The sequence below is a fragment of the Monodelphis domestica genome, chromosome 1 (assembly GCF_027887165.1).
Source record: "Monodelphis domestica isolate mMonDom1 chromosome 1, mMonDom1.pri, whole genome shotgun sequence".
NCBI lineage: Eukaryota > Metazoa > Chordata > Mammalia > Didelphimorphia > Didelphidae > Monodelphis > Monodelphis domestica.
In genome coordinates this window covers 279,709,740-279,734,845 of record NC_077227.1, presented here as the reverse complement: position 1 = coordinate 279,734,845, position 25,106 = coordinate 279,709,740, and the positions used below count along the sequence as shown (strand labels likewise).

General features: G+C 39.2%; 2 protein-coding genes across 4 annotated transcripts in view; one reads left to right on the top strand and one right to left on the bottom strand.

The window, feature by feature from the left end:
* Positions 1-745: 745 nt before the first annotated feature.
* On the top strand, positions 746-17,501 carry PIGH (phosphatidylinositol glycan anchor biosynthesis class H). The gene is made up of 4 exons (XM_001369988.4): positions 746-2,146; positions 10,989-11,198; positions 12,867-12,950; positions 13,175-17,501. Exons 1-4 carry the CDS (start codon positions 1,967-1,969, stop codon positions 13,265-13,267), a joined length of 567 nt encoding a protein of 188 aa, XP_001370025.1. The 5' UTR covers positions 746-1,966; the 3' UTR covers positions 13,268-17,501.
* A 4,913-nt stretch (positions 17,502-22,414) lies between these two features.
* Positions 22,415-25,106, bottom strand: part of PLEKHH1 (pleckstrin homology, MyTH4 and FERM domain containing H1) — an 81,186-nt gene continuing 78,494 nt past the window's right edge. For all 3 annotated transcript variants that reach the window (XM_001378349.4, XM_007473080.3, XM_056810939.1), the window contains one exon: positions 22,415-24,989. In XM_001378349.4, the coding sequence (XP_001378386.2) occupies positions 24,837-24,989 (153 nt within the window). In that variant the 3' untranslated portion in view covers positions 22,415-24,836. The remainder of the gene's footprint in view (positions 24,990-25,106) is intronic.

The window sequence follows — 25,106 nt, the reverse complement described above, 5'->3', positions numbered from 1 at the left end:
TCTGACAAAATGCTTGGATTTCTAATATTGTAAGTTGTTGGTTTTTTTTTTTTAAAACCCTTACCTTCCATCTTGGAGTCAATACTGTGTATTGGCTCCAAGGCAGAAGAGTGGTAAGGGCTAGGCAATGGGGGTCAAGTGACTTGCCCAGGGTCACACAGCTGGGAAGTGTCTGAGGCCAGATTTGAACCTACAACCTCCCGTCTCTAGGCCTGGCTCTCAATCCACTGAGCTACCCAGCTGCCCCTGGTTTTTTTTTGTTTTTTAAAAATCCTTACCTTCCATCTTGGAATCCATACTGTGTATTGGTTCCAAGGCAGAAGAGTGGTAAGGGATAGGCAATGGAAGTCAAGTGACTTGCCCAGGTCACACAGCTGGGAAGTGTCTGAGACAACATTTGAACCTAGGGCCTCCCATCTCTAGGTCTGGCTCTCAATTCACTGAGCTACCCAGCTGCCCCCTCTAATATTGTAAGTTTTGAAGAACTCTCAGATTGTTCCTTCTTAGAATCTTGTTACCTCTTACATTCCAGGTGGGACTCAAGACATGGCAAATAGGTTAATTTTAATGTCTTCTGAGGAGTCAGATTCTATTTATAGAATAGCTCTTTAAGGAGTTGGAGGTATTAAAACTTAACGAGCAGAAGTTTTAAAGATTTTTTTGATCATCCTTTATGCTTGAAAATCATTCAGTCTTTGAAAAAAGTACTTTCATTGATAACTTATTTCATAACTGAAATATACAGTTTTTTCAAAGGGGTGTTTTTTTTTAAACTTTAGATACAGAAATAAACATGACATCTCAACATAGATGATTTTTAAAAAACACAAGGAAGGGGAATACATTCTGGAGGAATATCAATTAAAGACCTATCACATAATGTAATGTAAGAGACAGAAAGGACCTTAAACATCATTTATACCGGTCCCTTTCCTTATAGATGAGAAATCTGAGGGTTTAAAAAAAAAGTTAAGTTGTTCAGGATCACATAACTACTTAAGTGGCAGAACCAGGATTAAGAATGTCACAAATACTACAACAATAAAAAAAAAAGAATGTCACAAATGCTTTCAACATCTAAGCATATCGTGAAATACTGCTTAGTTATCTAATGGGATCCTTGTTGCCTATCTGTATACTGTTAGTTTTATCAGAGAGGACCTCAGTTCAACTTGATTTGTTCAGTAGTGATAAGTTTTCAGTACTCTATAGATTTTTTTCTTGTAGAAATTAGGATTGAAAAAATAAATTGGGGACAAATTGTGTTGGATCCATCATTTGCTACGGACTGTATTGGTCAATATGCTTCAGGATTTCTTTCCATTGGTGGTGGTTTTGCCAATATACGACTGTGGCTCCCCTCACCATTTTTACATCAGTTCATCCACTGGTGAAATGATGCTATTTCAGAGGAGACTAATAAAAAAAATTGCATGAGTAGCCCAATCATTCTTACATGCCCGAGGTTAAAACCTTCAAACCTACAGGGCAGACGGTGTTATTCAGAGGTGAAGCGCTTTCCTGATCCACGAAGTCTAGCTTTGTTGTCCCTTCTCGGAGGCCTCATTCTTCCTTCAGACCTCACTCATTACCTAAAAACGGGCTGGGAGGGCGGCGAGGAGGCTTAGCAGAGCTCGAACTCTCCCATTTCTGCCTGCTTAGCAGTTTTGTAGTTCTGTAGTTTGGTGGTTGCAAAACCTTATTGCGTCAAAGATGATGATGCCTTCGCTCACCACAAGCGAATCCGAGGAAACGGAAGAGGAATCTTTTGGGAACTATTTTGCAAAGCGGAAGTTGGCACACTGCAAAAATCCTTCCTTGCTGAAGCCAGCTTCCGAGTACAGGTTGCTGGGCGGAAGAACCGCGAGACCGGGAAGGAGGCGGGACAGAACTCAGCCCCTTCCGGAAATGCGTCGTGGCAAGTGAGAGTTGTCTAGTGACCGAGTTGCCGCGAGGCTGGGGTGCTATGGAGGTGGAACGCATATTTTCGGACATCTATGGCGGCCGCCTGGCTCTCCAGCGCCGCCAGTATTCTCCCTTCTGCCGGGAGTTCTGCCTTGGCTGTCCGAGGCTCTCGTTGCGCTCGCTTACCGCCGCCACCTGCACAGTGTGGCTGGTGGCCTATGGGCTCTTCACACTCTGCCAGGTACGGGCCCTGGGACCTCAGCCCCTGGCCAGGGCTCCAGATGTTAGCGGCCCCTCCCCTTCTCTAGCCGGATTCTCAATTCCACTCGCTTGGCTTCGATGCTCACTAGCTGGGGGGTCTAACCCTGTGCCAAGGCACTTCACCTGTTTGCCTCAGTTTCCTCATCTATAAAATGGGGATAATAGTAGCGCTTACCTCCCAGAGTTGTTGTGAAGAACAAGTGAGATAATAGTTGTAAATTGCTTAGTATAATGCATGTCACATAGCACTATATAAGTGTGAACTATTATTATTAGGCAGTACCCGTCCCTGGTCTAGCTACCTATTCAATACCTAGTTCCCTATCACTTGGGGGAGGCAGTTGTTGGACAGCAATTTTTTTCTATAATAATTCATTATTTTTTCCCTCAATTACATAGAAAATGTTTAGCATTCCTTTTCTAACATTTTGAGGTGCAAATTCTCTCCCTCTCTCCCAGACCTTAAGCAATTTGATACTGGTTTTACACGTGCTTATACAAAACATTTCCATATTCATTGGACAGCTATTTTGATAGATAGTCTTAATATGGAGCTAATATGGTGGGCTAGACAGACAACCAGCATTTAATCAAACACCCACTGTGTGTTCCAGGCACTAGCATAATAAATGCTTACTAAATGCCTGTTGATTGATTTGGCCAGAGCTTCTAGTTTAGCCTTCTGGCACAACATAGAACAACTCCATACCCTCTTCTACTTGACAGTCTTTTATTTGTTCAGAGACAGCTATTATGATACCTTCTACTTTTGTCCTTCTGTGACATGATTTTCTGCCTTTTTTCCAAACTGGTCACTTCCCTTCCCTTTTGTTCTCTATGATTTAATAGATACATCATATCTCTAATTTGGGCAATTCCCTAGGACTGGTCTATCTGTTGAGGCTCATAGAGATGTTAAGTGATTCATCCTGTGATACACAGCTCAAAAGTATAAGAAGTAGTATTGGCACCTAGGTATTCCTAACCAGTCCCCCATTGGCCTCCTTGGATAAAAATTGCTAACATTTATGTAGTACTTTAAGGTTTACCAGGCATTTTATAGATATAATCTCATCTGCATCTCATAACAACCCTGGGAGGTCAGTATTATTATTATCTCCATTTTAAAGATGGGAAAACTGAGGCTGAAGAGGTTAAGTGACTTCTTACCTAGGATCACAGAGCTAGTAACCTAACCAATCAGCAAGATTGGAATTTAAGTCTTCCTAACACCAAATACAGCACTATATCTTCTTTGCCACCTGGCTTCCTTGGATCCACTTAATTCCAGTGGTGCTACTGAAAAGTAAACAGATGTGCTCTGACTAGCACCTTTACTGTAGTTTTTTCAAACTTTGTTTCAAAAACTTAAAGCACTATAAATGCAGAGTAGACTTATGGTCCAAAGCTCAAGTATGTTTGCACCTCTTTGATCTTTAAAAGAAATTGACATAATGTGTTAGATCAGCAGTTCTCAACCTCTCAATTTGTAGCAATGAGAATACATAATGCATATCAGGTATTTACATTCCAAATCATAACTGTAGCAAAATTAGTTTTGAAGTAGCCACCAAAATAATTTTTTGGTTTGGGGTCACTGCACCATGAAGACTGTATTGCGGGGTCACGGCATTAGAAAGGTTGAGAACCACAGTGTTAGATGGTGAGATTCTCTGACTTAGTCATAAAAACTTACTTAATACATATTATAATTGTACTTGTCTGAATTATAAGTACTAGATCCAAATAGATTTATCATTTTTTCTCTTCTTTCCTGGACCAGACCATCTCCAGGCAACATTTTGAAATAGGCAAAGTTGTCTTTGGTTCCCTTGTGCTTTTCTTTCCCAGGTACCAGTTCTGTCTTAGGCTTCCATTTTAAGCAGTGTATGATAGGACAATTCCTGCTCCTCAAAAAGCCTCATGCTCCCAAATGACTGTTGATGTTTTTCTGTGAGTGACTGATAGGTATTTGGCCATAAAGTGATAAAAACTTTTGGTTGGAAAGGTATCCAGGCCAATCTCCTGCCTATACAACATCCCTAGCAGTTAAAATTTCCAGACTGCTTAGATATGTCCTGTGACGGGAAATTTACACTTTCACAGGACAACCCATTTAATTTTGGATCTCTTCGTTAGAAAATTCTTATATTGAGTTGAATTTGGAAACTAGAGTATTAAGTTGAATTTTCCTTTATATAATTCTGGTCTGTGTTCTGCCCAATGAAACTACATAGAAAAGGTTGAGTATTTCTTCCATATCACAGCCTTTTTTTTTTTATTTGAATTAATTTATTTAGTCAATTTAGAACATTATTCCTTGGTTACAATAATCAGATTATTTCCCTCCCTCCCCTCCACCCACTCTTCCTGCAGCCAATGCTCAATTTCATCAAGTATTACTTCTGTCCTTGATCAGAACCTATTTCCATGTTGTTGATGTTTGCACTAGGATGTTCATTGAGTCTACATCCCCAACCATATCCCTTTGACCCATGTATTCAAGCAGTTGTTTTTCTTCGGTGTTTTTACTCCCACTGTGTTTCCTCTGGATGTGGATAGTGGTTTTCCTCATAGGTTCCTCCAAGTTGTTCAGTCCTTGCATTGCCACTAATGGAGAAGTCCATTATATTCGATTGCACCAGTGTATCAGTCTCTGTGTACAGTGTTTTCCTGGTTCTGCTCCTCTCACTCTGCATCAATCAACTGGAGGTTGCTCCAGTTCCCATGGAATTCCTTCACTTTATTATTCCTTTGAGCACAATAGTATTCCATCACCAATATATGCCACAATTTGTTCAGCCATTCCCCAATTGACAGGCATCCCCTTATTTTCCAATTTTTTGCCACCACAAAGAGAGCAGCTATGAATATTTTTGTACATGTCTTTTTCCTTATTATCTCTGGGGTACAAACCCAGCAGTGCTATGGCTGGATCAAAGGGCAGACAGTCTTTTAGTGCCCTTTGGGCATATTTCCAAATTGCCCCCCAGAATGATTGAATCAATTCACAACTCTACCAGCAATGAATTAATGTGTCAACTTTGCCACATCCCCTCCAGCATTCATTACTTTCCTTTGCTATCATGTTAGCCAATCTGCTAGGTGTGAGGTGATACCTCAGAGTTATTTTGATTTGCATTTCTCTGATTATAAGAGATTTAGAACATTTTCATGTGCTTATTAATAGTTTTGATTTCTTTAACTGAAAATTGCCTATTCATGTCCCTTGCCCATTTATCAATTGGGGAATGTCTTGATTTTTTGTACAACTGGTTTAGCTCTTTATAAATATGAGTAATTAGACCTTTGTCAGAGGTTTTTGTAATGAAAATTGTTTCCCAATTTGTTGCTTCCCTTCTAATTTTGGATGTATTAGTTTTGTGTGTACAAAAACTTTTTAATTTTATGTGATCAAAATTCTTGATTTTACATTTTGTGATTTTTTTCTAGCTCTTGCTTGGTTTTAAAGTCTTTCCTTTCCCAAAGATCTGACAAGTATACTATTCTGTGTTCGTCTAGTTTGCTTATAGTTTCCTTCTTTATATTCAGGATATTCACCCATTCTGAGTTTATCTTGGTGTAGGGTGTGAGATGTTGATCCAAACCTAATTTCTCCCATACTGTCTTCCAATTTCCCCAGCAGCTTTTATCAAATAGTGGGTATTGGTCCTAAAAACTGGGATCTTTGGGTTTATCATAGACTGTCTTGCTGAGGTCATTTACCGCAAGTCTATTCCACTGATCCTCCTCTCTGTCTCTTAGCCAGTACCTAATTGTTTTGATGACCTCTGCTTTATAGTATAGTTTGAGATCTGGGACTGCAAGTCCTCCTTCCTTTGCATTTTTTTTTTCATGATTTCCCTGGATATCCTTGATCTTTAGTTCTTCCAAATGAACTTTGTTATGGTTTTTTCTAATTAAGTAAGAAAGATTTTTGGTAGTTCAATGGGTATGGCACTAAATAAGTAAATTAATTTAGGTAGGATTGTCATTTTTATTATGTTAGCTCATTCCACCCATGAGCAGTCAATGTTTTTCCAATTGTTTAGATCTAGTTTTAATTGTGTGGAGAGTGTTTTGTAGTTGTGTTCATATAGTTCCTGTGTTTGTCTTAGCAGATAAATTCCCAAGTATTTTATATTGTCTGGGGTGATTTTAAATGGAATTTCTCTTTCTAATTCTTGCTGCTGAAATGGGTTGGAGATATATAGAAATGCTGATGACTTATGCGGGTTTATTTTGTATCCTGCAACTTTGCTAAAATTGTTGATTGTTTCGACTAGCTTTTTGGTTGATTCTCTAGGATTCTTTAAGTAAACCATCATATCATCCGCAAAGAGTGATAGCTTGGTCTCCTCATTGCCAATTTTAATACCTTCAATTTCTTTTTCTTCTCTAATTGCTACTGCTAGTGTTTCTAGTACAATGTTAAATAATAGAGGTGATAATGGGCATCTTTGTTTCACTCATGATCTTATTGGGAAGGCTTCTAGTTTATCCCCATTGCAGATGATGTTTGCTGATGATTTTAGATATATACTGTTTATTATTTTTAGGAAAGGCCCTTCTATACTCTCTGGTGTTTTCAATAGGAATGGGTGTTGTATTTTATCAGAGGCTTTTTCTGCATCTATTGAGATAATCATGTGATTTTTGTCGGTTTACTTGTTAATATGGTTAATTATGTGGATGGTTTTCCTAATAATATTGAACCATCCTTGCATTCCTGGTATGAATCCTACCTGGTCATAGTAAATAACCCTTTTGATCACTTGCTGGAGTCTTTTTGCTAGTATCCTATTTAAGATTTTTGCATCTATATTCATTAAGGAGATTGGTCTGGAGATTGGTTTATAGTTTTCTTTCTCTGTTTTTGACCTGCCTGGCTTTGGGATCAGTACCTATCACAGCCCTTTTTGAAGACAACTATCTTGTATCCTGTAAGTCCTTTCCAGGTAAACATCCCAAGGACTTTAAAGTGTCTATTAATTCCCAGTCCCAACTCTTCAGCCTATTTGGATACCCTCCTTCTGCACACGTATAAAATATTTTTCTATTTCCATGTATCTCCAACCTTGTTGCTTTACATTTCATCATTTTTTTTTGTAGCTATGAAAAAATGCTCCCTCACTTCAATTTATTGTGAATTGCATTGTACCCCTTTACTTTATCCCTTTTGGGTAAAAATGGGATTGTAATCATAAATATGTAAACCGTTATTTTGCAGATATTAATGTTCTTATAGTGAGAAAATAGGAATGACTTTTGTGCTGCCACCATGGGAACTGGGGGACAGAAAAGGGATTTTAAAAACCAGAGAGGGGTTCTTAGAAAAAGGATCAGTCATTTTCTTGATACAGTTCATACTAAGTAAGCTACCAAAGTATCACTTTATAGAGCTAGGAAAAAAAAAACTTATCTGGAGGAACAAAAGAGTAAGAATAACAAGAGATGTAATAAGAAATGTAGAAAGGAAGGGATCCTACCAGAATGAGATCTCACACTATATTGCAAAGCTATAATCATCAAAACACTTTGGTACTGGGTAATAAAAAGAGGCAGTTTATAAAGTGTAAGGAACTAGAAGGAAGGTAATAGTTTGATTTAATTCAGAATGCATCCAGAAAAAGACACATTGACTGATCAGTGGTGAGGTAGCTAGAGCAAGGGAGGACCAATTGCTCTAAGGAATTTTCTTCAGCCAAACAGAAAAAGTGTCAGGAAGAGACACATAAAAATGAATATTAGGCACAATAAAGGAGAATCACTTAGAAGTCTGTTGAGAGACTGGGTAGAATTCTGGACTTGGAGTCAAGAGGCCTGGCTTTGAAACACTAGCCTCACAAAGTTACTGATCATGAGCAAATCAGCTTCTTTTGAGTCTGTTTCTTCATCTGTAAAATGAAGATAATAATATTGATACTATTTGAATCTTAGTGGTTGTGAGGGAAGTCCTTAAAAAAAAATGTAAAGGGCTAGAGAAATGAGTTATCTCCAGCTGTTGGGACTACCAGATAGGTGGGGCATATCAGAAGTGGGATATTTCATTGCTTTGTGCTTATTTTGTATGTATTTTCTGTCTACTTATCTGTATACTTGTTTTCTCAGTAGAATATAAGCTTCTTGAGGGCAAGGATTTTATGTCTTTGTAACTCCAGAACTTAGGACAGTGTAAGGTTGGTTTATGATAGGCCCTAAGTGATTAACAAACTCCTGTTATACCCCCCCTATTGTAGTAATTCTGAACTCCTGGTTGTCATTGTTCATACTCTGCCTTATTCCCATCCCTCTTAATGTATCCCCTGGTGTCTCTCAGTCTCCAGTGTCCCACTCTAAAGCTATTCATCCCTTCTACTGTGTCCTCTAGAATGTCTGCTCCATAATGAAAAACTTAACTTTTTTTTCTGAAAATTTTTAATTTCTCATTCCTGTCTCTTTGTACTCACTGAGAACCTTGACTGCCTCCTGGCAACAAAATTCCCCACCCCATGCTTCACCTCCACCAGCCACCCTCTACCCTCTACATAATAGTTTTCACTTTCCTCACTGTTTGAAGTAGATGGGTTAGAATATTCTATGTTTTGTATTTCCACTTGTAGACTCTTATTTCTCTGCCACCATCCTTTAGTAATCTCTCCTCCTTTGAAGTTCATTCATTTCATATTTACCTTCCAATCAAGATTTTGGTAGTTATTTTCAACCAAATTCCAGGATATTCTTCTTTTCTCAAGGAGTGTAGTACCTGACTCAGATTCTTTCTCCTTCCCATTGTGAACTTTAAATTACTCCACCCTACTTAGACCTGACTTCATGGGAAGATAAAGTTGTAATCTCCTGATTGAACAATGACTCTTACCTTATAGTGAAGCTAGAACTTTAAGCTAAGTCTATTTTAAGATCTTAATACAAAAGGGTGTTAAGTAATTATAAAGGTTAAATTAATCACAAAAAGGTTAAGTAACTCACAAAAGGTGAATTTAACAAAGAAGTGTTAAGTAACCCTAAAGATATAATCTAATCAAAGAAGATGAGAACTAAAGAATGGGCATTTAGAGGAGGAGACAAGAGTTAAAGGGCTATATATTTGGCTCACTGGCTCTCTCCAGGAGAACCTTCTTGCTCTTTCCCTGGAGAGTTAGCTCTGGCTGGTCACTTCCTGTGAGCAGACCTGTGCACCAGTTCCATCCTGGAACTTGAGCCTGGAGGAGCTCCCTTAAACAGCTTTCTTGAGATGGTCACATGGTGAGTGATAAGACTGATTCCCTTTTCTCTTGGCTCTCGGGGAGGCCCCCTTGGCCAAGGCCTTGAACTCCTGCCTGGCTCAGCCTGAGCCAGAGCAGTTTAAATTAACTCTTTTCCTCTCTCTCTCTCTCTCTCTCTCTCTCTCTCTCTCTCTCTCTCTCTCTCTCTCTCTCTCTCTCTCTCTCTCTCTCTCTCTCTCTCTTTCTTAATTTCTTTCCTCTATATTAATTAAAATCACCTTAAACTTCCAGCTGACTTGGGTATTTTATTATGGAATTTCCTTGGTGACCAAAATAATTTAGATTTTAAGTCACAAACCTAAAATTATCCTTACACCACCTCCTGCCCTCATACTAGGGAACTTACATATTTATATTCCCTAAAACACCCTAAACTCCCAGTTCCTCAGTTTACTAATTTCCCATGACCCATTAATCCAATTCAGCTATACATAGAGATAGTCATACATTTGTTGCTTTCACATTTATGAAATCTTGCTATTCCCTTAATCTGTTCATGAATTGTTGTCATTTCTGCTTTCCCTTGCCTTGCAACCCCTACCTAACTTGTACTTTGTTCTTCACTTGGACCTCCAGTCCCTCTAATTCTAGTTCTTTCCTAGGTCATCACTTTCCCCACCCCTGACTCTATTCTTTTCTTCTCCATTCTTTCTTTACCCCTTGGTGAACCAGATTAACTATACTGTCCTCTTGAATCCCTTGTCCCCTTATCTTATTACCAGTCTTTCTGTGACATGCCCCAATCTTGATCACTTCATCATCTGCTGCTTTCACTCTGATTAATGTGTTAATGAAGCTAGAGAAAATTACAAAACTATACTAATTGCATCTAGTATAACTTTATTTTAGAAAATTTCTTGTGTTCCTTCACTATAGCAAGGCATTCCTTTTAAACTCCCTAACTGTTACTCTTACCACAGCAGCTCTTTTAAACATTTTCATCCCTCCTCAAACTTTCCATGGCTGTCCATCCCCTAACCTCTCAGCTGAGAACTTTACTTCATATTTCCCTGAAAAAAAAATTGAAACCATTTAACTAGAGCTCCCTCTTCTCTTCCTTACCTCTGTCTCATGTGATGTGATAGCCCTTCTAACCAAGGGCCTCTACATGCATAAGTGAACCCATTCCATCTTATCTTCTCCAGCTGTTTCTCCTTTTATCATCCATACCTTTTCACTAATCTTCACTCTTTCCCTATCTACTGGCTGCTTCCCCACTACCTATAATAGTAACAATTCTTAAGACAGAAGGATGAGGGCTAGGGAAACAAGGTTAAGTGACTTGCCCAGGGCCTCATAGCTAGGAAGTGTCTAAAGTCAGATTTGAAGCCAGGTCCTCCCAACTCCAGGCCTGGTGCTCCATCCTAGCTGACCTTAAGTTGAAAATACTCTTTCTCCCCATTCCTCTCATTTCCCTTATCTCCTTTGTATTGCTGAATGAGTTTTTTCTAATGCTTCTCACTACTAGACTATGTCTGTTTTGTCATAGCTAGGATAATGAAGCTACATAAAATCTAGTACAATCTTCTCATTGATTCTTTTTGAATCCTTTCTCAGAACAGTATGGTCCTTTCTGCTGCTATCTTCATCACTCTTCTAGGCTTACTTGGTTACCTCCACTTTGTGAAGATTGATCAAGAAACCCTACTGATCATTGGCTCTCTTGGCATCCAGATGACCTCATCCTATGCCTCAGGAAAAGAGAGTACAACCTTCATTGAGATGGGCAAGGTGAAGGATGTTGTCATCAATGAAGCCATTTACATGGTAAGTACTTTTCAAGCATCTCTTAAGCAGATATCCTTTGGAATATTTTTAGGCCCTGGGTGTTCCTTAATACTCAATGGATTATTTACCATGTAAAATTAAATTTGAAGACATTTCTGTACCAGGTGCATTCAAATCTTAATTGTCATAAAATATTCATGTGACTTATCAAAGTGAAGGTTTTATTCTCGTCTCACTGAGAGGCTCAGCTCTAAATAGAAGCATCAAATTCTTATGTGCTTATAGAATATTATACCTAGAAGGAATCTTAGGGGAGTGATAGGATGGGGCAAGAAAGTTTGGAATTCTGAGGATGACTGACAGGAGTGTAGTGGCAGTTTGAAGAGCAAAGGCTTGTGGGAGAAGAACAGTTGTCTGGGAGGATTTGGAGGAGCCTCTTGGTCTTCTGCCTTGAATCCTGGAGCTGGAAAGTCTGGTTTCCTGAAAGGCTGAAGGGTTTCTGAAGCCACAAGAGAAGATTGTTTCTTTCTTCAAACTAGTATCTGTTCTCTCACCAGATATTCAGCTACTGATTCCCTCCACCTGCAGCAAATGTCTCAAACCCTTGAAGGGGAGCTGATTGGATTCTCTAACCAGAGCTCAGCTCTCCTGACCCTCCTTGCCACCCAGAACTGTTTCTTATCTGTTTATTTAGGACTTATTAGTAATTTAGTCAATAGGAGGGGCTATTAGCTGGGAAGGGGCAGAGATGATCATGGGCACAGTTACTGGCCCATTGAATCAAGGACTGAATAGGAATTGGACAGGGCTACCTCCACCCTCTTCCCTCAACCTGTTTACCTAACCTGGTTAATAAATGCCTTAAATAGCAGTCAGATTTCTGTATTGACTTTAAATCTTAATAGGAAGAGTGCTTCAAGTAATTGGGGACAGGTCTCAGGCTTGAGGCCAATCCCACAGTGGCAAGACCCTGTCAAGGCCTACCACAAGGCCTCCTTTGGGAAAAGGGTACAGCATCTTTCCCTTAGGGGTGCTGACTGGGGAGAGTGTCATCTCATCCCCTCAGCCATTATGCCAAGGGGCATCAAGTGATAACTGACTGCTAGTTATCACTTGAGTGAGAGAGAGAGGGGCTGCCATTTCCCTCTCTCATAGCCTTTACCACAACCCCTGCTCCTGCTCACATAATCCACCCAATACCTCACTGGTATAATTCCTCAACCAGTGACCTAAACCATTTATTATTGCAACAAGAAGATCTCTTATCTTTACAGGAGTCATCAGTTTCAACCCTCTCATTTTACAAATGAAGTCAGTAGAGATAGAGTGACTTGCTCACCATCTTCATGATATTCAAGATACTGGTTTAAGTATGCAATTAAAAACGTGAACTCTTGTTATTATAGAATCTATTATTAGAGTAATATATTACTCTGTGGTTTATAGAGCTGTATTCCTACTCTGTAGATGAGTAATTCTATTCCATTGTAGATGAGTAATAAAGAATAGCACTTCAGACATCTTCTAACTTGAATTTTGTGCAACCTTGTTTTGCCAAAAGAAAATGTTATCACTTCTCCCCAGTTTTGTTGCTGTCACATTCATTTGAAACATTATCTACTGGAAATATAGTCTTTTAAAGGTATATCTCACTAAAAAATAGTGTGTTATATTTGTGCTTCTACCATTTGGTTTATTTTCTTACAGCAAAAAGTGATCTACTACCTGTGCATTTTATTGAAGGACCCAGTAGAACCACAGGGGGTGTCACAAGTAGTGCCTGTCTTCCAGGTGAGCCCAAATATGCCAGGGTAAGAGATAATCTCTTTGAAGGACTGATTGTTGATTTCTTTATCTTTGAAACTCTAGAATAAATATTTGAATAATAGATGATGTATATATAGGAATCTAGATCTTTTTATGAAACTGATAGGCTAAGCTATTTTGTCTTTAAAAGTACCTATAATCTCCCAAAATCATTAATTCTAACTCTATTTCTCCTCACTGGGCTTTAGAGTGCCAAGCCTCGACTGGATTGCTTGATTGAAGTGTACAGAAGTTGCCAAGAGATCTTGGCACTCCAGAAAGTCACATCAGGAAGTCCATGAGTCACATCCAGCAAACTCCTGTGTTGCTTCCTGTCAAGATAATCCCAGATTCTGGAGCCACAGCCATCCATTTGTTTTGGCCAATTCTAAATAGCATGGCACCATGAGGAAGTGGAGAAAGGGCTAGCCTTGTAGTCATGAAGACTTATGATTGAGTTCTCCCTTTTGCACATACTGGTCCTGTGAGCCCAGGGAAGTGCCAAACCTCTTAGGGCCTCAGGCAGGGCAGGTATCCACCTTGGAAGTGGGAGTTTCCTATACCAGCATAATTTGAGGCACAGTCCAAAATGACAACTTTAAGCAAATCTTAGCCTTGATGATTCACATGGAAGTCAGAGAGTACAGAGAAGTAGAATAACAGAATGTCTGGATTGTATCCTGTCTTCAATACTGCTAATAGGAATTTCATAATCCATTTCACTGATTTCTAGCAATGCAAAATATTTCACAGTAGTAGATCTCTGTTCTGCTTTTTTTCAATACCCATCCATGAAGATTCCCCCAAAATAGTTGCATTTACATGGAAAGGGTCACAAATAGATGGTGCTGTTTGCCTCAGGGTTATATAGAAAACCCTACCTTGTTTTCCCAAATTTTAACTCAAGATCTTACAAATAACGAATTTAAGGAGAGCCACCCAATACATTTTATGGATGATTTACTCTTGGCGTCGCCCACTGCTGAAGCATGTCAGGAAGATAGTAAACACCTTTTAGTAGAATTATGTAAAAGAGGACATAAAATATCAAATCAAAAGTGCAGTCTCCTAAAAGTGGAGTATTTAGGATCTGTTTTAGCAGAAGGTATGCATTTTATTTCTCCCAAATGTATAGAAGATATACAAAAATTGAGTGCCCCAACAACAAAAAGACTAGAGCAGTTTTGGGAACCACAAAGAAAGATATAATTAAGGAACCACTGCAATTAAATACATAACATCCAGCAGCCCTTACTAAGCTAATATAAGCAAATTTTTTCTGTACCAGCTTTAGGCATTCCTGATTATAAGAAACCATACACTTTGCATGTTCATGAAAGAAAAGGAGTAGTTTCTGGTGTGTTAATGCAATCTTTAGGACCAGTCCAGCATCCCAATTGCCTATTATTCAGCACAATTGGACCCAGTAGCTGCTGGTGCCTCCCCCTCCCCTCCCATGTCTCTGGGGACAGCTCTACTAGTGATAAAAGCTTTTCATTCCAATTCTTGTCCATTACAGTTTGAGCCAGAGGATTTGAACCTGGGTTGCATTTTGGGCAAGACTAGAAAGGACTCAAGCTTGAGTGTCAGTGGTTCCCACAGGTAGTTAAAGGAACTGACAGGTGTAGAATTTTCACAGTAGCTGCTATAGGCTTGTCACTCAAATAGCTAGGAGCTGTCCAGTCCTTTCAGCATTTTAGTCAAATAGACTTGTGGCAGACATCTGTCAATCAAAATTAGCTACCAGTTGCTGTCCATTACTGAAAGCCAAGTACATATCTTTAGTAGGGGCTTGCTTTGTCAAAGTGGATTCTAATTTTACAACACCCATTTGGTATCACATTTTATTCCCACATTATTCTTGTATGACTGTTACCATGTTACAGGGAATAATGAAGTGCTGTGTGCTTATTTGATGCATCTGATACCTTATTGTTATTGGTTGTAATCCCAGAATTTTTTACCATTTGTTAGCTTGGAATGTAATTAGACCTGTGATGAAATTAACACTACAAAGAGTGTGTTCTTACTTAGCTATAATTTTGTTGGCTTTTGCTGTTGTATACAAATTTTGTTGGATTTTTATTGTTACTCTATAAAATCAAGGGTGTTTTTTTTTTCTTGGATATTCAGGGATTCTGAGATGAAGCAGATGATGATATTGATGCAAGCAAAGATTGAAATGATATAAATTTTCAAAAAAATGACAAAAAAGATTGAAATGGTGGGAAAATGTTATAATACAGCTCTTGTAAATACCACTGTAAGTGTGAAAAGTACTGGTTCTGAATTTTAAAATGCTGATGTGAATGGTATTGGGCAATTAGCAGAGGGAAGTGATATAACACCAAAGACTTCCTCTAGGCTAGACAGAGAAAATGAGGCCATTTTCCTGACACTGAAAGAGCAGAATGACTAAATAAGACTGTAAAGCACATGTAGCCTTTTATTTGCCAGTTTATAGAGAAATTGTTTTGAGAAATAATAGAATCAACTTTTCGGGGAGCAAATGCACACCATAGCACCTTCAGTTTCATGAAGATTGATATGGGCCATCAGCCCCTGAGGATTAGTGGTGTTAAAGTGTACATTGAAAATGTGGACAGATGACAGATTATTTTGGACCTTGTAGGAATAAGCTTGGCACAGAAAGGGACCCTTTGGAACTTTGCAAGCAAGTTTGAAGGACAGGAGTGTGACAGTTGGAAAGAGCAAAGAGGCTTGTGGGAAAGAGAATGTAGGAGGGGGTCTTTGCTTTCTGGACTCAGTGAGAGACAGGAGAAGGAGACCTGAGCGTGGGACCCAACCCTGGGATACTTGAGGATTTCCTTATTTTTCCCTTGTACTGGAGGATCAGAAAGCATTCCTGAATTCACCTGAACAACTATCAAAGGAGCGGAGTGACCATCATTTGCCATGTGAGAGTGTTCAACCTTGAAACCTCAGGAGGGGGGTCACCCCAAAGACTTGTCCTGACCTGTGCCTTACCAAGAAAGACACTAGCAACCTGCCTTTAGATTAGACAAGCAGATAGTTTAGAGCAGTGGTTCTCAACCTTTCTAATGCCGTGACCCTGCAATACAATTCCTCATGTTGTGGTGACCCCAAACCAAAAAATTATTTTGGTGGCTACTTCAAAACTAATTTTGATACAGTTATGATTTGGAATGTAAATACCTGATACGCATTGTATATTTTCATTGCTACAAATCAAACATAATTTAAACAGTGATTAATCACAAAAACAATTATTTAAATTATATGTTGAGAAATATTAATCTAGCAGGAGGTAAGTCCTGCCTGGGGAGGGGGTCTGCAGACTCTGCCTTCTTCTTCCTGTTGTCTTACTCCAGCTCAAGCTGAGGCTTCACTTTGCTGGGGTTAAAACTCGGCTCCGTTATCCGCTCCAGGAGTTATCTGCTCCAGTACTCTTTCTTAACCCCTCCGGAGCCAGCGCCCCGTGCTCTTTCTGGGTCTCTGAGTCTGGTCTCCAAGCAACAGGGTAAATCCATCATCCCTCATAGGGGGAGGGCTGCTGACAGGTAACTAATATTAGTACAATGTGCGGGCAGCAGGGTCCCCGTTCTTCCTGAGATCTTGCTGTAAAGTAGCAGGATTTCTCAGTGGCTAAAGCCATTGGAAATATGTATTTTCTGATGGCTTTAGGCGACCCCTATGTTTTGGTTGTTCAACCCCCACCAGGGTCGCGACCCACAGGTTGAGAACCGCTGGTTTAGAGGAAAGGAGGAAGAACACTGAAGCCACAGCCATTTGGCTCAGCTGAGCAGAGAAGACACTGCCTGTGTGTTTCTTAGGGACTTCTAATCCCTCCAACCTAACCTTCCCTGTTTCTGTTTTATAAACTACACCTTCTGAGAAATTGCAGTCAGAAAAGGATTTTCTTTTGGAGGATTAAGAAGAGAAAGACAGAAAGAGGGAATTGGACTGTCTAGTAAGCTTTGGTCACATCAAATCCAAAACTGAAAGTCATTCAGTCTTTCCTGACAAGGTCTGTAAAGTCCTGGGGAAAAGTCTATACCTCACCCTTCCTTACCTGAATACTTGTCCCTGTTCATCCCTGTTCACAATGTCATCACAGGGATACTTCTTGGGAATCCATTAGTGAGGGATGGGGAGAGCTAAACAGGTTTTTACTTGCTGCTGTTCATCTTTACCCAACACCTTGGTCTCTCTCTCCCTCATTACTTCCATTACTCCCTTTTAGTTCCCCCTTGTCTGTTTCAATCTAACAACCTTCAGATCAGTTTTGTGGGAAATTGTGAGATTGACTTGGAGATTGAGATACTTCTGTAAAGCTGATGTGAAAAGTATACAGATTTATGGTACAATGAAAGTTATCTTAGAATTATTAATTGGGGACATGCCATTAGTTGGAGCTCTGTATTTTCTTCCTCAGAAAACCACTTTTGGAAATTAACTGGACAGGACTAATACAAATGGACATTATTTTCATGGACATTGAACCTACATCTTCAATAATTTTGCAATTAAATAAAATGTTTGATTGTACATAAAGGTTTGTAATGGAATATAATGGTAAATGTATAAATTGTGTTATGATTTTTGTTTTAAAAATGAGTATTAATATAGAAAAGGATATATTAAATAGCAATAAATTATTAAATGAAATAAGTAAACCACAATAATAAAACATTAATAAATATTAATATAAAAATTAAATATTAAAATATCTCACTTCAGGGAGAATATATGTATATAATGTATATTTTTGTATATAATGTTTTTGCAAGGTTTTTTTACATTATAAGGTAAATTTTAATAATTATCTTTAGGTTTTGTTTCTGTAGAGTATAATGTTATAAGAAATTTATTTAATGTTCATTCTGTCTCCTTAGGAGCAGGATTTATAGATTAGGTAAAGTTAAGTAATATATCACTCAGGCTCTTTAAGAGCAGAAGTCTTCTAAATAGCCCTGGGGTCACTTTGAGGGGCCTTGCATAAAAGCAGTGAAGGAAAGGAGTTCTGGGCTCCATCTTTGGCAGTTTCTAAGAACAGGAGAGGCTGTTTGGGCTCTCTGTGAAGAGGTCTCTCTCACAGTGGCTGATGGCAGTTGGAGTTGAGAAGAACAAATTTAAGGAGGTTGAAGAAGGAAAGACTACTTCTAGTTAAGAGTAGTTACTGAGGGGTTTTGCTATCAATATTCAATACCTATTATTCAATATACCAACATTAGATCAGTTATAACAGCTTGTGTTTCAACATACCAGCTATTTAGTTATAACAGCCTGGTGAGCCAAGTAGGATTCACACACATTGTTTTTATAGAGTATAATTAGAAATGTGTTATTCTGTAATTGTAAATATCTGTATGTAACGTATTAACTTGCATTTGCAAGATTTTTTTTTTTGCTTACTTTCTGCCTCTCCCTGTTTCAAATATGGAGTAGAGAATAGTTAGGTTAAAAGATCCATTTGGGGAGAATAATTCTCCCAAAAGGTTCACAGGGGGGGAATGTTATTTAGAAGACTTCTGCTCTTAAAAAGCCCAAGTGATATATTGCCTAACTTTCTCTAACATATAAATCCTGCTCCTAAGGAGACAGAATGAACATTAAATAAATTCCTTATAACAAAAAGAATGAATGAATATGAAATGGGGATGATTGCTTTTTACTTCATTGTGTGAGGAGAGATTATAAAATATGAGAGAGATGATAATGAGATAAAGTCCAATGTGAGGAAGGAGCCAAGTCAAAACAAGGTACTGCTATGAATGTGATTATTAATAAAATTGGATGGGAAAATCTATGTATCAAGCTTTCCCTTTGTAGTAGTTCAGGAATACTTTGCTGAGGAATTCATCAAGCAAAACCCTTCATCCTACTAACAAACTAGAAGGACTCCTTTTTCATACTCATAATTAGGGTTAATGGGTGATAGCTAAGACTTGGTGACATATTTGCAAAAAGCCTGGAAGACTAATCTTCTAGATTTTTCCAGTATCACACTTTACTCAGCTTTAGGATCTGAGCTCCATTTTAGATGATCCTGGCAGGAAAGTCTTACAAATCAAATAAGATGATACAAAACCACATCTCTGAAACTCATGAGGTTTATTTTTCTAAGCAATATGACCCTAGGAGTCAAATTCTTGGTAGAACTCTGAAGTTCTTTTCAAGAACCATAACTTCTATCATGTTTGAGGAGAGAGTAGACAACTCAGAATCCCAGAATTGGAAGGGTGAAAGAAATTTCCTATAGATAAATAAGTAAATAAAGCACTTAAGTGCTTTATTATGTGCCAGGCAGTATTTGTCTCAGGTTGTCATCCATCCTATGCTTTAAGACTTTCAGTGATAAGGAATCCACTACTTCTTGGGACAGTCCATTGTAGTTTTACATAGTTTTATGTGTTAGGATAACTTCTAGTGAGGTAAAAATCTGCTTTTACAACTTCCTTCCACATTGCTGAATAGAACAAGTCTAATGTCTCTTCCATAGGATAGCCCATTAAATAATACCTGAAGACAACTGTCATGATCCTTCAACTCACTTCACAACCTTGTTTCCCCACCTTAAAATTGAATTTCAGTCATACTACCTCTTGGGGTGAAGTCCCAAAAGGGGAGGATAATAACATTGAAGTACATAAAGCAGATAAATCCATGCCTGTATTTTTAGGGAACAGACCCAGCTTCCCTTCCCCCCCTCCCCCCCAGGAGATCAAGCTGCTTATGCAGGCAGCAGACCTGGCTCTACTTAGCTTGGGGATGAGAGTTAGGAAGGGCAGGAAACAAAGGAATTAGGAATATCAAAGAGGTCAGGATGGAATGCAAGATAACATGGCTAACTAGGGCTAAGTGATTAAGTACATGTAAAAATAACCCCTAAATAAAAATGAGGATTGTACCCTCATCACTGACCTCACAGTCTTGTGTTGGTGATAAGGTTTGTTTGATTGTCAAATAACCTATATGTGAAAGGAAATAACTTTGTATCTTGTAACCTATATAAACTGTCCCATAATGTTAATCCAAGGCAGCTTCCACTAGGGAAGTCTGTCCCAGCTGGAGGATTCTTTATTAATCAATAAATAATGGTTCCAATAATTGAAATTCTGGGTGTCCGGATCGCTCTATGAAGTGCCCCACTTCAGAGGAATGACAATGAGCAGTAATATTGGCAAATAGAGAGCTTCCTTAGTACAGTACATATACTGCTTGTTTCTCATTAGTGATTTATAACACCTACTAAGAAAACTTAAATTTCCAGCTACAAATCTCATGAAGAATCTGATGGGAAAAAAGCAGAATCATTTAGATTTTGGCTAGAGAATGTAATAAGAGAGAAATCTGGAAACTTTGGGAATAAGCCTGGAAGAGCTGCAAGAATCCTGCAAGCAGCAAAGGGGGATGGGCAAAAGGGAACTTGAAACCTTTGAGGGAGAGAAAAAGCTGATCCAGGCAGCTGAAATGAACTCCTGGCAGAGAGTACCTGGGCAGAGGTTGTTTTTTTTTTTTTTTTGGACTCTGACTGAATCTCAAAGTCAGTGATCTTTCTCTCCCTGAATTTCTGATCTCAGATCCTCCCCAAACCCCAGGCAATGGACAAGCAGTCCACAAACTCCTTTTGAACCTTGAACTGGGGGACACTTTCGGTGCCAGCCAAGAAACCAGGGTTTCTCTACTCTAAACCCCTCAAGGGTTCAGGTTATCAGACTTGAGCTACCTGACTTTGGAGGGGGGAGGGTGTTAATTAGATAGGGACCCTTCTCCCTCTTTCCTGAATCTTAATCTTTACCATTCATCAACCCTGTCCCTTTCCTTGCTTCCCTTGAGTAAACTCGGTCATTAGGATCCAGAACTGACTCCAGCTTTATTAGAAGACAGCCTGAATTGAGGGGGGGAAGAGAAGGGGTTTCTCTCTCCCCAGAAGAAAGGCTTACCACCTGAAGCCTCTTCCAACAAAGATCCCAGAGAGCTTGCCAGTAGGAATCAGAAGGCAGTCATAATGAGAGGGTCTAGTCAGATGAGGCCTGAGGGGGAAAAGACAAAATCCATCCTCTTTCTCTCCTCTGGCTAAACCACACCTCTCACTCTGTCCCTGCTTTAAAAGGAAGAGACTCCATTTCCCTTCTCCCCTTTTCCCATTATATTACAAGAATTGCCTTTTAATTCTATAGGACACTAGTCTCCATAAATTCTAACAATTTAAATTCTGTCATCTGTGTGGGATTAGTTTGTGATGGTGCTTGTTAAGCTTTCATAATCAAGTGCCTCACAGACAGCTGCTTTTGTGGTATTTCAGATTAATAGACTTTTGTGCTTTTGTGTTGTCTATGGTCTACATAGAATCTAGAGGCTCCCAAACTTGAAGCCTAGAAAGATTTAAACCTGAGGCTTTCACCTTGTCACAAGAGAGATCCTCCCTGAGGGAAAGTCCTACTTCACTGGTCTCAGACTAACAAAAGACCTTGAATTATAGTGCTGTAGGTAGAGTCAGTCTCTTAAGCTGAAGGTCAGGGATGTGATATGTGACAAAGTAAAAGCCCCAGGTTTGGGGGCTTCTAGATTCCATGTTGACACACTATATAAACTTAAACTGCCAGAGAGCATGCTGGTAGCCCCAGATAGAAATTACTTGGGGGAAGAATTAACATGGTGTTCTGATGTTAAATACAGGGTATAACAGAAGTATCAAAGACATTGATCCTATGGGACTAGATGGGAAGGAGGCAAGAAGTGACCAATTGGATTGGTCCAGCTTGAAGTATTTTGAGGTATTCTAGCCTGGCCTTTGTAGCCTTGTATCCAAGGAAGCAACCATTGTGGAGATGGCCTGCCGTCCCTGCCATTACCAACACAAAATGCCAACCATCTTTAGTGGGGAGGTAACATTACGAGCCCTAAGGAATAGCAGCATCCCTCCTCTGGACTCTTGGCCTCTCCTGACCACTGGCCCTTCTTCCAGCATAGTTCCTACAACCATTTTCCTTAGGAAGCAACTCTTGTGGAGATGTAGCTCCTGCTTTTTCAGCAACCAGTTATTAGAAAAGCTGGCCTAGAAAAGAAAGTTCTTACCACTAAAGTCCTTGGCATTGTCAAATGGCTCAACATCAGAAATAAAAGGTTTTAGGAGTGTAAATGGCATTTTAAAAGATGTATTACTATCTGCTTAGTTATTGCATCCTAAGTACCTCTGGGCCTTTCCATTTGACTTGTAGCAAAAAGCTCCATTCTGTGTTGTTTTCTACATTAAAATCTGAGCATCCTGAGAATGAGGACTATCTTGCTTTTCCATTTAGTAAGGTTAATAGTAAATGTTCATGGCTGAACAAATTGTGGTATATGCTGGTGATGGAATACTATTGTGCCCAAAGGAATAATGAACTGGAGGAATTCCATGTGAACTGGAATGAGTGTGAGGAGCAGAACCAGGAGAACATTGTATACAGAGACTAATACACTGTGGTACAATCGAATGTAATAGATTTCTCTACTAGCAGCAGTGCAGTGATCCAGGACAATTCTGAGGGACTTATGAGAAAGAACACTATCCACATTCAGAGGAAGAACTGTGGGAGTAGAAACACAGAAGAAAAACAACTGCTTGATCACATGGGTCGATGGGGATATATGATTGGGCCTGTAGACTCTAAATGATCACTCTAGTGCAAACGTCAATAATATGGAAATAGGTTTTGATCCAGGACACCTGTAAAACCCAGTGGAATTGTGCATCGGTTATGGGGGGGGGGTAGGAGGGGAGGGAAGGAACATAATTCTTGTAACCAAGGGGAAAATGTCCTAATTAAATAAAATAAAAAAAATGTTCATGAATTCATTCATTCTACATAACATTGACAAACTCCAAGGAGAGAAAGCAGGAAATAACTCTCAAAACTAGAATGGGAGTAAATAACTCCTTTGTGTTTGTTGGAAATACCAATTTCTTACTGTTGTAGACAAGATTATTCTAGTTTGCTCTACTAGGTAGGGGACATGAAGTAATACTGGAAATACACTCTGCCTTCTGCACCAGCCCCAGAAGGATAATTATAATAAAATATCTCAGATGGAACTTCGTTTTCTAAGGGAAAGGAAGAGGTGGGAACAAGGAAAGCAATGAAATTATATAGTGTATTTGAATACACTATTTGAAGTGTTTATTATTATACACTTTCCAGCTTAGAGCATATGGGGGGATTTTATAGAGCCAGAGTCTGAGAGAAACTAGATCCATCTTTGTCCAGTTTAAGCATTGTGAAAGGAATAGTGATGTCAATGTCAGGGTTCAAACCTGACCTTTGGATGAAATTGTACTTTACATGCAGCTACCTCTGCCCTCCTCATAAATGTTTAGTCAGCCTTGGGTGTCACAGAACTGAGAAAGGAAACTAGCCTTACTAAAGTTGGGAAAATAATATGAGTTCTTTTGTTTTGCTTTGGAGGGAGTGTGGGCACCTTTAAGGATCATTTGCCTTGATCCCAGTGGAGAGGTAAGAAGTTGATGACAGGAAACAAAAATGATGGAAGCTTTAAATTTCTTTCATAGTCATCTTTTAAGATAAAGATACTAGGCAGCTAGGTGGCTCAGTGGATTGAGAACCAGGCCCAGAGATGGGAGGACCTGGTGCAAATCTGGCCTCAGACTAGCTAGTGTGACCCTGGGCAAATCCCTTAACTGGTCTAGTTCTTACTGCTCTTCTGCCTGACAGAGAAGGAATGTTTTATTCTTTAAGGACAGAAATTGTACTGGCTGCTTTATAGATGTAAAAGTCATCCAGAAAAAAGTTGTTATGTTGTTGGGAAGAACTTATTCTAGAATTTAAATTTAATTTAATTCATGCATTGAAGCCACAATACATAGTATTGGTTCCAAGTTGGAAGGTAAGGACTTAAAAAAGGCTCAAGGTCTATGTTCCAGTGAGTAAAAAAGCATGTTATATATTCCTTTGGACCTTCAAAGACCAGAGAGAAATCAGTGCATAGATCCCTAACCTACAGTAATGAATGCTTATTTTCAAAGCATTTGGTCCAGTGATTAAAGCCAGACCTGAGGAGAATCTGGTAAGGGCCCTGGGACAATGTAGGGCAGTGAAGTTTGCCCACAGTCCAGTGTACGGCAATCTCAGTCCCCTATCATGATTAATGACATCATCATATGATGTTACTGCTGAATAATAGTGCCACACGAGGCACTACAACATCCACTCATTCCTATGTAAGGAATTGTGTTTCTTTTCTTTTTTGGAGCTTAGGTGTACCCATTGTCCTTCTCTGTAGTTCCTACTCTTCTGCCTCAGGTTGGGTTGGGAAATAAGGCATAGTGGTCCTTTCCAGAAACAGGGAAGAAATCCATTTTTTCTTCCCCATTTCATGCTACCATATCAGCCTTAAAATAAAGTCTATTGGTGGTAGCCTCTAGGCCTTTGCCACAAACTCTGAAGAGGTTAGTTTGTATCATCAGATCTGAAGTAAATGTATGAGAAAATGACTCCAATTTAAAATCCTGACTGTAGAGAAAATGTAAGATTTGGAAGGTATTTTCCTTGTCAAGGGCAGCATTCTGGATTCTGGATGTTGTCAGTGTACAGAACCCTGACTTCTCATGGGGGTCTAATTGCTTTCAGTCAGGCCATGATTGTGAGAAGAGATTGGGTACTTGACCTTTGTCATTTGGGTTTAGAGTCAGGAAAGCATAGGCCTGAAACACACAGCACTCTGAACGACGTTAGAGACATTGTCATCTGCCTGCAGAATTGGTAAGCATTTGAAATGGGCACAAAGGCAAGGAGGGAGTTAGCTCATAGAAGAGGCAGGTGCCCAGCAAGATGTCATCAAGTCCTTTAGGCACAAATATTAGGGGAACAGGTAGAGGAAAGACATTCATATAAGTGTTGGCCCCTTGCTACTATGTGAGGCAGAAGCAAGGAACTGTTTTTCATCCACTTCTTGAGGGTATAATGTATTTGTAGATGAGGGTGAGACTGTGGAGCAGTGGTTCATATAACTGGCCATCATGAAAGTCACCTCTGCAATCTAGGAAGAGGGGAGAGAAAAAGGAAGATGACTAAAATCTGGAAAGGTTGGCTGTAGGAGTCCAGGCATATACATATACATAATAATCTTCATATTATTTTTGGGGTACTCAAAAAA